Source organism: Eriocheir sinensis, chromosome 17 (assembly GCF_024679095.1).
Source record: "Eriocheir sinensis breed Jianghai 21 chromosome 17, ASM2467909v1, whole genome shotgun sequence".
Lineage (NCBI taxonomy): Eukaryota > Metazoa > Arthropoda > Malacostraca > Decapoda > Varunidae > Eriocheir > Eriocheir sinensis.
In genome coordinates this window covers 242,501-255,000 of record NC_066525.1, presented here as the reverse complement: position 1 = coordinate 255,000, position 12,500 = coordinate 242,501, and the positions used below count along the sequence as shown (strand labels likewise).

Genomic DNA, 12,500 nt, shown 5'->3' with positions numbered 1-12,500 from the left:
GTGGTGACGGTGATGGTGGTGGTGATGCTCGAGTGATTCTCTTTTCTCTCTTTTTTTTATTTTCTCTCTCTCTCTCTCTCTCTCTCTCTCTCTGTTCTTTTTTGTTCTTTCTTTAATCTTCTTTCAGTCGTTTTCTCTCTTTCTCCTCTCCCATCCACCCTTCCTTGCTTCCTATCTCTCTCCTTTCCTTCCTCCCCTTTCTCTTCCCTTCCTCCTGCTCTTCCTCACATCTTCCGCTTCTCCATGCATCCCTTCCACTCTCTCTCCCTCCATTCCTTTCCTCTCTCTCTTCCTTCCTTAGTTACGGGTTGGCATTTTCATCTTCCTCGAGCTCTCAATCTTTCCATCTTTCTCTCACTCTCTCTCCTCTCCTCCCTCAACCTAATGGCAGAGGAAGGAATCTCTTGAGCATTCTTTTCTGGTCTTTGTAATGTTTCTTACCTCTGGGGGACTGACGAGGCATATATGTTTCTTTCTATATAGATTTCCAGGTAAATATGAAGTTGTATATGTTGGTAAATCAGACACAAGTAGCACTTAATATAATGAACTAGTTTGTCGAGAGGTTGTCAGTGGTTTTTCCCTCGCACACGCACACACACACGCACACAGACCCCCCCCCCCACGCACACACACACACACACACATCCAGTTTCAACACCCCCGTCACAGCCTAACCTAACCGCAAGGCACTTTGTTTTAACAGCAGCGAATCTAATTCTAGTTTTACCGAGCAGATTGCAACTCATGGGAGGTTTAAATGCGTAAATAACTGGCGTGAAGGAAAGGCTTTATCTCTCTGTCTGTCTGTTTGATGGCGTGTCTGTCTGTTAAAATGTTTTCTTGTATATCACGAATTCCAGCTGTTTCAAATTTCCTTCACGGACAAGAGAAATGAGAAAAAGAAGAGGAGATACGAAGGATATTAAGAAGAAATGAAGTTTGAAAGTTTTATGAGAGGAAAAATCAGTGTGCGTGTGGGAGGGAGGTGTGTGTGTGTGTGTGTGTGTGTGAGAGAGAGAGAGAGAGAGAGAGAGAGAGAGAGAGAGAGAGAGAGAGAGAGAGAGAGAGAGAGAGAGAGAAGTGATTGTAAATTAACGTGGAAAAAAGCTTGCAACACACACACACACACACACACACACACACACACACACACACACACACACACACACACACACACACACACACACACACCTCCAGACAATACCTTCAACGTAACCACCTCGTTCAGGACCATTGGAAACAGGTGCGCTCTGACTACCCCGTCCCGTCCCGTCCCGTCCCGTCCCGTTCCGTTCCGTCCCGTCCCGTCCCGTCCGTCCCGTTCCGTCCCGTCCCTTACACCGACACCTCCCAAGCCAGGCCACGCGAGACGAGTCCTTCACGTATAAAGCCTCGCCTCCGTCACCCGCCTGCCGGAGTCTCGCCTCGTCGCTGTCTCCTTCCGCGCTGTCTCCGACCTTCCGCCCAGCTGGTCCGCCTCAGCCTCTTCCACTCTGCCTCGCGTACGTCTCTTCACTTTCTAGTCCCCCTGCCTCTGTTACTGTCACTGTCTGTGCCTTACGCTAACGGCCAGGATTTGGTACGACGCGGGCTCTCACACACGCACATTTGATAAGGCTTTCCTAGAGGTTGCTTTAGTAGTATTTCCATGAGTAGTTTTATGAGCCTAGGGATAGTTTGACAAGGCCTCTGCAACCCGAAAGCTTTTGAGAACACTGGACATAACTTTGAAAATTAACTCTGGTACCTCATCGTCACAAAAGATCGCTGCACCGCCCATACCCTTGTTTCCTCGCCTCGTATTAAATTCTTGAATCATATCATTTTACATCGTCTGGTGAGTCCCCGCTCGCTCGGAATTCCTCTCTGCTAGCCTTCACAACAACAGCCAGTACTTATTGTTTTGAGAGAGAGAGAGAGAGAGAGAGAGAGAGAGAGAGAGAGAGAGAGAGACATTTTCCCAGTAGCTCGCGTTCATAACACACACAGCTGAGTATTCCAGTATATGTATTTGTCCTTGATATGAACCCCGGCAGTAATAGAACATGAAGCGACCATTCGATATTGCAATAGAAAAATACAGAGAAATATGATTGAGCAATAATCCCTCACTGAGAACCACAATATATCCTGCTGCGCTGTTGCTGATACCGTCATTGTAATAACTATTAACTAACAGGGAGCGTACATCCAGGGGTGCGTCGCTGCACTCACTCTCCCCTCGCGCAAGCCCCCACGCAGCCGCCCTATATCGATCCCATCCTAAGTCCCTCCCGGCAGGATCGATCGACTTGCGCCAACCATGAGCTACGTGGGCGTCCCCTTGGTCTCCCCCACTCGGGGATGTCTCGTACTGGAACAAGCTTATGAGGCGTGCCACGTACCCATATAGCCGGAGTTGACGTTCACTGACTAAGCGGGTAACAGGCTTCCATTCAGCTTCATCGCGTTGTCGCTAGTTCAGTACAATACCCCATGATCCTCCGAAGGCATATGGTAGCTGAGGCATCGATACCCCTCTCCAAGTCACTATCCAGCGTTCATTTCTCACAGTAACACAGTAAGACAGGGAGCACTTACAGATTCGAGTCCTTGTCCGCCTGTATAGATATTGACAACGCCGTATACTCGTGTAGGCTGCTGGTTGTGATTTCAGAAAGGGAAGTTAAGACGGTGGACGAGGCGGAGTACTGAGGGAAAATAAGCCCACAGGAAGAGTCTTTTGACCTAGTACTATTTTTTTTGTGTGAAGTCGGTCAGATTAAAACCATTAGCGACGTATTACAGTTTCTCTTTCTCTCTCTCGCTATCTGACTCTTTTTGAGGTTTGGTCTTTTCAACTTCCCTGCTCTTTAAGCTGATGTTAATTTCCTTCTTTCCTCTCTCTCTCTTCCTCTTTATAATCCTCCTCCTCTTCTTCTTCCTCTTCTTCCTGCTTCTCATCTTCCTCCACCTCCTCCTTCTTTCCTCTCTACCTCTCTTTATAATCCTCCTCCTCCTCCTCCTCCTCCTCCTCCTCCTCCTCTTTCTGCTTTTCCTCCTCCTCCTCTTCATTTTCATCCTGTGTGTTTGTGTCTGCCTATCTATCTAGCTGCCTATCTATCTATCTATCTATCTATCTATCTATCTAGCTGTCTATCTGTGTATCTATCGCAGAACAAGTATATCTTTCTTTTTTCTCCTCCTCCTCCTCCTTCCATTCCATTTTACATTCAGTTTTTTCTTCTTCGTCTTGCAGGAAAAGCCAATAGGACCATGAGGGAGCCATTAATGACCCTGGCGGCAGCTTTGGGAGTTAGTGTGTTGCTGGTAGTGGCCGCTCTCCCGACCCCAACCGTCGCCACCTCCACCGCTACTGGCGCTAACAAAGTCCCTCGGGAAGATAAGGTAAGTGGGTGTGTGGGTGTGTGATGTGAGTGGAGGGGGGGGGGGGGTAAGGGGAGAAACGTGGGGAGAGGAGGTAGTGTGTGTGTGTGTGTGTGTGTGTGTGTGTGTGTGTGTGTGTGTGTGTGTGTGTGTGTGTGATATGAGTGGAGGGGGAGTGTGTGTGTGTAAGGGGAGTAACGTGGGGAGAGGAGGTAGTGTGTGTGTGTGTGTGTGTGTGTGATGTGAGTGGAGGGGAAGTGTGTGTGTGTATGTGTAAGGGGAGATATGTGAGGGAGAGGAGCGAGTCTGTGTGTGTGTTTTCAGTCCATATATTCAGAGTCTCTTTTTCAAACCAGCAAATCGAGCACGAATTTTTTGTTTTATTTTGCTTTTTTCTCTTACCCCGGGAGCCAGAGCCGATGCCTTTTTTAACACACGAGCTGGAATTTGGTATTTTTCCCTCTCCCTCTGTCTTTTCTAATGCACTTCTCTTAAAAGCAAATCTATAGTTCTTTAATATAAACGAATTCAGGGACTCGCAAACGTAGGAAAGCCAGAATCGATGCCTTTTTTAACTATGCGATCTGGAGTTTGTTGTTTTTTCTTCTCCTCTCTCTCTTTTCTAATGCACTTCCCTTATAAACAAATCTAGTTCTTTAATATAAGCCATTCAGGGACTCGAAAAGTTAGGAAAGCCAGAATCGATGCCTTTTTAAACACACGAGCTGGAGTTTATTTTTTTTCTCTCCCTCTCTTCTCTCTTAATGCACTTCCCTTATAAGCAAATCAATAGTTCTTTTATATAAACCAATTCAGGGATTCGCAAACTTAGGAAAGCCAGAATCGATGCCTTTTTTAACACACAAGCTGGAGTTTGTTATTTTTCTCACTCCCTCTCTCTTTTCTAATGCACTTCCCTTATAAACAAATCAATAGTTCTTTTATATAAACGAATTCAGGAACTCGCAACCTTGTGGAAGCCAGAGTCAATTCCTTTTTTACTTTCCGATCTGGAGTTGTTGTTTTCTCTTCCCCTCTCTCTCTTTTCTAATGCACTTCCCTTATAACCAAATCTAGTTCTTTTATACACCAATTATTCAGCGACTCGCAAACTTGTGGAAACCAGAGTCATAAAAATAAGCAAGTTGAAAAGTGGAAGCGGCGGGCGAGCGGTGACTTGGAGAAAGAGAGACCACCACGAAAAACACGACCACAGATGTAAGGGAAAGGAAAGTGCTGTATAGAGGAGGCTTCAGAACCGAGTCGGAACCTTTAAAAGAAAGCGAATAGAGACGCGGAACCAACTTTGAAATAAGGAATCGACACTAAAACGTTGAGGAGTTGGAGTGACTTTGGAAGCTCTCGGATTAGATCAACAGGCAGAGGAGGAATTGGAGGAGGAGGAGAGGGAAAGAAATAGAGAGAAAAGGAAAGAGGGGATAGAAAGTGAGGAGAGAAGGAGGGGAAAGAGAGGAGGAAGAAGGAATAGTAAGACGCAGATAGGGAGAGAGAGAAGGGAGGAGAAGGGGAGGAAAAATGTGAGAGGGAGAAGGAGAGGCAGGAGAAGGAGGGAAGGAGAGAGAGAGAGAGAGAGAGAGAGAGAGAGAGAGAGAGAGAGAGAGAGAGAGAGAGAGAGAGAGAGAGAGAGAGAGAGAGAGAGAGAGAGAGAGAGAGAGAGAGAGAGAGAGAGAGAGACACAGAGAGACAGAGAGAGAGAGAGAGAATTCCATAAATAATCGGAGAAAGAGAGAGAAAGAAACAAACAAACAAAGACTGGAGTGAAATCATATATAGTGCTTTAGAGGAAGACTTCAGGACTTCACCACCACGAGACATCACAACAGCATGACTTAGAAGACTCGGAAAAACATCACCACCCTCGCCTTTCACCGTCTTTCTCCACAATGCCTTCGTCTATTCATGCTCGCGAGGAGGGTTGCTTGGTGGTCGTGAAGGGGGGGAAAATGTGCTTCCTGACTGACTGACTGACTGACTGACTGACTCGCTGGCTGTTCTGTTTGTTTGTGAAGGAAATGAGTCTGTTTTAAGCTGATGAGAATAAGTAATACGGAATAGCGTTTGTGTGTGTGTGTGTGTGTGTGTGTGTGTGTGTGTGTGTGTGTGTGTGTGTGTGTGTGTGTGTGTTTGTGTTTGTGTTTGTGTTTTAGAGGGACGAAAAATGAGCTGACCGACCGACTGACTGACCGACTGACTGACTTACCGACTGACTGACCGACTGACTGACTGACCGACTGACCGACCGACTGACTGACCGACTGACTGACCGACTGACTGACTGACCGACTGACCGACCGACTGACTGACCGACTGACTGACTGACTCGCTCGCTGGCCTGTGTGCGTTTGTGTTGGATTACTGTTGAGGATAAAATTCGTGAGGGAAATATTTTGTGTGTGTGCGTGTGTGTGTCAATGATTAAAAAGAATAGCGAGTGTATTTGTGTGTGTGTGTGTGTGTGTGTGTGTGTGTGTGTGTGTGTGTGTGTGTGTGTGTGTGTGTGTGTGTGTGTGTGTGTGTGTGTTTGTTTGTTTGTTTGTTTGTTTGTTTGTTTGTTTGTTTGTTTGTGAGGTTGTCGTTGTTATAGAAGGATGTGGTTTTGTTAGCCTTAAAATAAATAATTACTACTACTACTACTACTACTACTACTACCACTACATCCCCTAATCCTTACGAACCAAACTCTGAGAACAATTATACTTTTTTTTTTCACTCCCATCAATGCATAAGTTAAACCTCCCTCCATCTCTCTGTCCCTCTCTCTCTCTCTCTCCCTCTCTGACCTTCAACCACTAACCTTTCCCTTCCTCTCTTCCTTCCTTGCTTCCTCATTATGTTTGCTCTCCCTTTCTCCCTTCTCATTTGTCGTGATTAAGTGCCTCGGGGCTGGTCTTGGCTTGCTTAGGCTTGCTTGGGGTTGTTTGGGGTTGTTTGGGGTTGCTTGGTCTTCTTTTGTGGTGTTAGTTCACTACCTCTCGTACGGTTCCTTATTATCCGCATTCAATTAATTACCAGTTGTCTGTTTTGGAGGTCTGCATACTGGGGTGTTTTCTCTCTCCTCTTTTTCTCTCTCTCTATCTGTCTATCTATCTATCTATCTATCTATCTCTGTGTATCTATCTATCTTTCTCTTCCTCCCTTTCTGTTAGCTTTGTATATCTATGTATCTATATCTCTGTCTATCTATCTATGTTTCTTTTTGTTCCTCTTCGTCACCTTCGTGTAAATTAACTTTCACATCCTCTCTCTTTCTTCATTGTTTTTCTATGTATTTTCTGTTTCCCTCTTCTCGCCTTTCCCCTTCCATCCTTCTCCTCCTCCTTCTTCCAACCTTTTGTGTTCTCCCCTTCCTCCTCATCTTCCACTTCCTTGCCTTCCTTCCTCCTTCTGCCCAGTTGTCTCTTCTCTCCCCTTCATCCCCCTCCTTCTTTCTTTGTTACTTATCCTCTTTCTCCTTCACACACACACACACACACACACACACACACACACACACACACACACACACACACACACACGGCATCCCTTCTTTCATATCTCTCACTGAAAACTTTGTGACACTCGAATTTCTCCTTTTCCAGAACTTCGGACTCAGACAACGACCTGCCGTTGGAGATCCCGTCGTCAGGCCGTTTAGACGGACGCCGGATGGAGACGAGGACAGGAGGTCAAGGTTGAATTCGGAAGGCAGTGGACTGGGTGTCGGCAGAGCGTTAGTTACTCCACCCTATGCAACGGGACACACTGGCAGCTCACGCCCGGGGGTCCCTCAAGTCGCAATCCCACGTTTTAGAAGCCCAGTGACCTACCAAGAGACGAAAGCCGAACCCAAGCAAACTAAAGGGCCAACTACCTACCCGTTCACGCAGCCCTTCACCCCCTCAAGCCCTGTTTCCTTCAGCAGCTTCTCATTCGCACCGTCCCACCCCCCGCCAGGCTCGAACACGGGGTCACGAGGGGGTCATTCTAAGGTCAGGCCTCCACCACCAGCCAGACAGACGCCAAACCATCACGCTTCGCCTTTCCCGCGGCCTGTACAGATCCGAAACCCAGGACCAGGAAGCTACTACGAAGATGAGAGGGAAAGATACCCTCCTCCTGCTTACGAAGAGGAGACGCCAGTAGGTTTCCACGGAAGCTACGAACAGAATGACGAAGAAGAGTACCCTCCGGCTTACGACGAAGAGGAAGAATACCCTCCGACATACGACGAAGAAGATACACAAGCAGATTTTCGCGGTAGCTACGAACGGGACAACGAAAAACAAGAATATCCTCCTCCGACTTACGAAAAGGAACGCCACTACGAAGAAAACGATAGGGAGAAAGAACGCCAACGTCTCCCGACTTACGACTACGAAGAAAACGAGAGGAGGGAACATACCCCAAGTTACGACGACGCCAAACAGTTCCCGGATTACGACGACGACTACGAGGATTTTGGATACGAGGATAGACATGAATTCCCCTACGATAACCAGGATTACGACGGCCCTCAGCGGTACGAAGACGAGTATCACGGCACCACTCCGATCTTCAGGGGACAATACAGGCCCCAACAGACTTACCGACCACCGCAGGACCACAGAAACCATCGCAACCATCACGACAACCACGACGACTACCCTCAACCACTATACAGAGGCCAGGACGAGGAGGAGGAAGAAGAAAAAGGTGGAGGAGGAGGAGGGAAACCGTGCAAGACTGTACAGAAGAACGATATGACTTGTGAGGTTAGTGTGATGATGGAGTTTGTGTGTTAGTGATCTTCGTGTTAAGTGGCGTTGGTGTTGATTCTATTAGAGAAGTTTTGGAATGGTTAGTGTATAGGCTTTGATATCTTTCTTTTTTTTTCTTTTTTTTTTCTACTTCCTCATGTTTTTTTTTGTTCTTCTTCTTCTTCTTCTTCTTTTTCCTCCTCCTCCTCCTCCTCCTCCTCCTCCTCCTCCTCCTCCTCCTCCTCCTCCTCCTCCTCCCCTTCCTCCTCCTCCTCCTCTTCCCTTTCACCAGCTTCCAAATTCACATGTAACCACCACCCCTCACCCCTCTCCCCTCTCCCCCCCCCCCCACACACACACACACACACACACACACACACACACACACACACACACACACACACACACACACACACAGTCCTACAGAAATTTAATTAGGGGAAGAAAATAAAAATCTCCCGGGAAATCATCTGTTTTACGACCACTTCGGAACTCGTCTATTGCTCTTAGGTGAGACTTGGACGCGACCTCGCTCTGTATCGCTCCTGTTATTGGCTTTATTTTCCTTATTTATTATTTTCTTATTTATTTATTTATTTTTGTCTCTGGTGAATTTACTTTTTTCTTTTCTTTTTTTTTTGTCTCGGGTGATTTTTTTTTTTTTTTTTTTTTTTTTACATATATATAATCAAGGTGGGTCATATTTTCAGTTTTATGACCTTTCTTTATTTTCTTCTTTTCTTTTTTATATATATTTTGATGGTGGATTTTATGTCTTCTAATTTCATAACTCTTCTTCTTTTTTCTTTTTTTCATTCTTTTTATACATATCTTGAAGGTTTGTAATGCTTTCTGATCTCATGAACTTTCTTCTTCTTTTCGTTTTCTTTCTTTTCCTTCTTTCTCTATCTTAAAGGTGAGTTATGTTTTCAGTCTCATAGCTTTTCTTATTTTCCTTTATCACAAATTCTCCCTTCCTCCCTCTCTCCCTCTCTCTCCCTCCCTCACTCTCTATTTTTATACTTATTGAAAGCTTATTAATTTCATACCGCACATATGCTCCCTCTCTCTCTCTCTCTCTCTCTCTCTCTCCCTCCCTCCCTCCCTTCCTCATTCCTTCTCTCCCTTTTCTTCCTTTCCTCCATTTCAACCTACCCTTCTTTCCCTTCCCTCCCTTCTCTCTCCTCACACATCTCTCTCCCTCCCCTTCCTTTCCTCCTTCCCTTCAAACTCACTCAATTATACGTTTCCTTCCTCTCTATAGGCCTAGCTCCTTGGCCCCCCTTCCCTCCCTTGCCTCCCTCATTCCTCCTCACTCTCCTCTCTCTCTCCTCTTCCTATCCCTCCATTTAAACCTACCTAATTACCTTTACAAATTTACCCACATTTTCTCCCTTCCTCTCTCTTCTTCTTCCCTTCCCTCTCTCATCCCTCACATTCCTTTTCTCCGTCAATAGGCAACTAATTTAACGCATGTGTGGTTCTCCAGGTCTGCAGGGACGAGGAGGGAGGATTCTCGGAGCACTGTTCGCATAGCTCCAAGAACAGCCACGACGAAGCCTTCTCCTCCAAGCGACGCCAGCACAAGCGAGACGCCGCCACCTCAGCGCCAAGGCGGACCAAGAAAAGCCAAGGAAGCGCTGATCCTTTCTCCCGCCTCCAGGACAGCCCCGAGCAAGCCCAGCGTTCCCAGTGAGTACCAGGTATAGTTCGGTGTTCTCAGACGCTTCCACTCCTCATATCAGCTGTTTCTATAAAGGTCATAAAGGAGATCAATCGCGTTCTAATGAGTGTTTTGTTAGATTCAAGGCTCAGAAGAAGGGTCAGACTCCTACCAGACGCTTCCACCCCTCACATCAGCTGGCTCTAAAGGCCGAAAAGGACACCAATCGCGTTCTAATGAGTGTTTTCTTAGGTTCAAGGCACAGAAGAAGGATCAAACTACCACCAGACGCTTTCTTAGTTAGGTTCATGGCACAGAAGAATTACCAAATGTGTGTGTGTGTGTGTGTGTGTGTGTGAGTGTGTGTGTGTGTGTGTGTGTGTGTGTGTGTGTGTGTGTGTGTTTGCTTGGGGTCCGAATTGCTTAAGTAAATGGCCCACAGTCTATTCCTAGAAAGACCAGACTAATACATAATGATATAGAAGTGCTCGGAAGACTGTTACTCCTGTAGACAACGAAAGAGTGGATGGCAGACTTAGGAAAACGTCGGAAAAATGGTCAAAGTTACAAATGAGACCTCGTAAGACGGTGCCTCTATATATAAAGGAATAGGACAGAGTAGGCAAAATTGACGAGAGAGAGAGAGAGAGAGAGAGAGAGAGAGAGAGAGAGAGAGAGAGAGAGAGAGAGAGAGAGAGAGAGAGAGAGAGAGAGAGAGAGAGAGAGAGAGAGAGAGAGAGAGAGAGAGAGAGAGAGAGAGAGAGAGAGAGAGAGAGAGAGAGAGAGAGAGAGAGAGAGAGAGAGAGAGAGAGAGAGAGAGAGAGAGACTCTCTCTCTCTCTCTCTCTCTCTCTCTCTCTCTCTCTCTCTCTCTCTCTCTCTCTCTCTCTCTCTCTCTCTCTCTCTCTCTCTCTGTCTATCTATCTATCTATCTATCTATCTCTCTATCTTCGGCCAGGTCTCGTGTGGGCGCCGCCGAGGAGAGATCAAAAGTATCCTCCAGACCAACCATCAACAAGACTCCTGATGCCCCTAATGACGCTAAGAACTCCCCCAGTCAAGGTATGGTTAAAAATACCTACGCATGTTCGTATGGTGCCTTGCCTTCCCTTCCCTTGTCTTTGTCTTAACCTTCCTTCCCTGGTTCAGTTTGGAGTCCACAGCCTTGGGTAGATCCTTTCTCCCTCTACTATCTTGTGTTAGGGGTATCGAACTAGTGCTCTTAGATCCCATGCGTGACCCCCGAAGCTCCTGTTGCAATCCTGAGTGTGTGAACCGGTGTGTGAGTGTACTTTGAACCTGTTATGAATGTGTTTTGAACCTGTTATGAGTGCGTCCTTTGAGGTTTGATTCAGTCCTCTCTTCGACAAATATATTTCATCTTTCTTTTGATTTTCATGTAGATATTTTGTTAAATAGGAAGGTTAAACACACGCACACACACACACACACACACACACACACACACACACACACACACACACACACACACACACACACACACACACACACACACACACACACACACACACACACACACACACACACACACACACACACATAAGCACCCAAGAGCCTCCACGAAAACTTTAGTACATTAACTGGAGAGCTTTTTTTCTCCCTCTCCTCGACCGCGCTGGTTTCCCATTTTCTCGCTGATGAAGGAATCTCCCCAAGACTCTCAAAACCTTCTCCCTTTCCTTAACTAGACTACCCCTATCTCTTCCCCTCCCCTTACCCTTTAATTTAACCCTTAGAAAGCCCCCTCTGTCTGTCTGTTTCTCATTCCCTTACCTTACCTTTCCTTCCCTTACCTCCCTTCCCTTACCTAGACTACCCATCCCTTCCCCTCCCCTTACCCTTTCATATAACCCTTAGAAAACCTCCTCTGTCTGTCTCTCATTCCCTTACCTTACCTTTCCTTCCCTTACCTCCCTTCCCTTACCTAGACTACCCATCCCTTCCCCTCCCCCTTCCATTTAACCCTTAGAAGCCCTCCTCTGTCTGTCTCTCATTCCCTTACCTTACCTTTCCTTCCCTTACCTTCCCTCACCTTCCCTAGGTTAATTAACTAAACATCCCCATCCCTTCCCCTCTCCTTCCCCTTTCATTCCACCCTTAGAAGCCCTCCTCTGTCTCTGTGTTTCATTCCCTTACCTTACCTTTCCTTCCCTTACCTTCCTTCCCTTAATTAACTAGACATCCCCCATCCCTTTCCTCTCTCCTTTCCCCTTCATTTCACTTATAGAAACCCTCCTCTCTGTCTCTGTCTCTCATTCCCTTACCTTCATTTAGATTAGAAACTCCTCACTTCTTTCCCCTCACCCTTCCTCCGTTTCTGTAGCGACTCGAATGGGTGTTCTCTCAATAGGGAACCCCAGTAATGAGTTCGGACCTCTCGTAGTCTGAAAGTATTGGAGGCAGAGGTAAAGTTAGGGAGCGCTCTTTTGGCCTGGGCATTCATTCACGCCGGCATTCTCAGACGCTCTCGCCTCTTGCATCAACTATTTCCAAAGGCCAAAAAGGAGATCAGTCGGGTTCTCGTGAATGTTTTTTTTTTTTTTGTGTGTGTGTGTGTGAGTGTATTCGTGGTACAGAAGAAAGGTCAAACTATCACCAGGGTCATTAAACTACCCCAAATAGGAGATCAGTCAGTTCCCATGAGTGTTTTCAAGTTCACGGTACAGAAGAAGGGTCAAACTACCACCAGGGTCATTAAACTACCCCTGGATA

General features: G+C 46.5%; 1 protein-coding gene across 3 annotated transcripts in view; it reads left to right on the top strand.

Annotated features, from left to right (window-relative positions):
* The window catches only part of LOC126999687 (substance-P receptor-like), a 72,598-nt gene that overhangs the window by 16,565 nt on the left and 43,533 nt on the right, over window positions 1–12,500 (top strand). For 2 of the 3 annotated variants that reach the window (XM_050862420.1, XM_050862418.1), the window contains exons 3-6: window positions 3,242–3,390; window positions 6,969–8,120; window positions 9,595–9,797; window positions 10,726–10,829. In XM_050862420.1, coding sequence (XP_050718377.1) covers window positions 3,259–3,390; window positions 6,969–8,120; window positions 9,595–9,797; window positions 10,726–10,829 — 1,591 coding nt within the window. In that variant the 5' untranslated portion in view covers window positions 3,242–3,258. Of the gene's footprint in view, window positions 1–1,428; window positions 1,506–3,241; window positions 3,391–6,968; window positions 8,121–9,594; window positions 9,798–10,725; window positions 10,830–12,500 lie in introns of those variants that run through there. The other variant, XM_050862419.1, reaches the window with a different exon arrangement.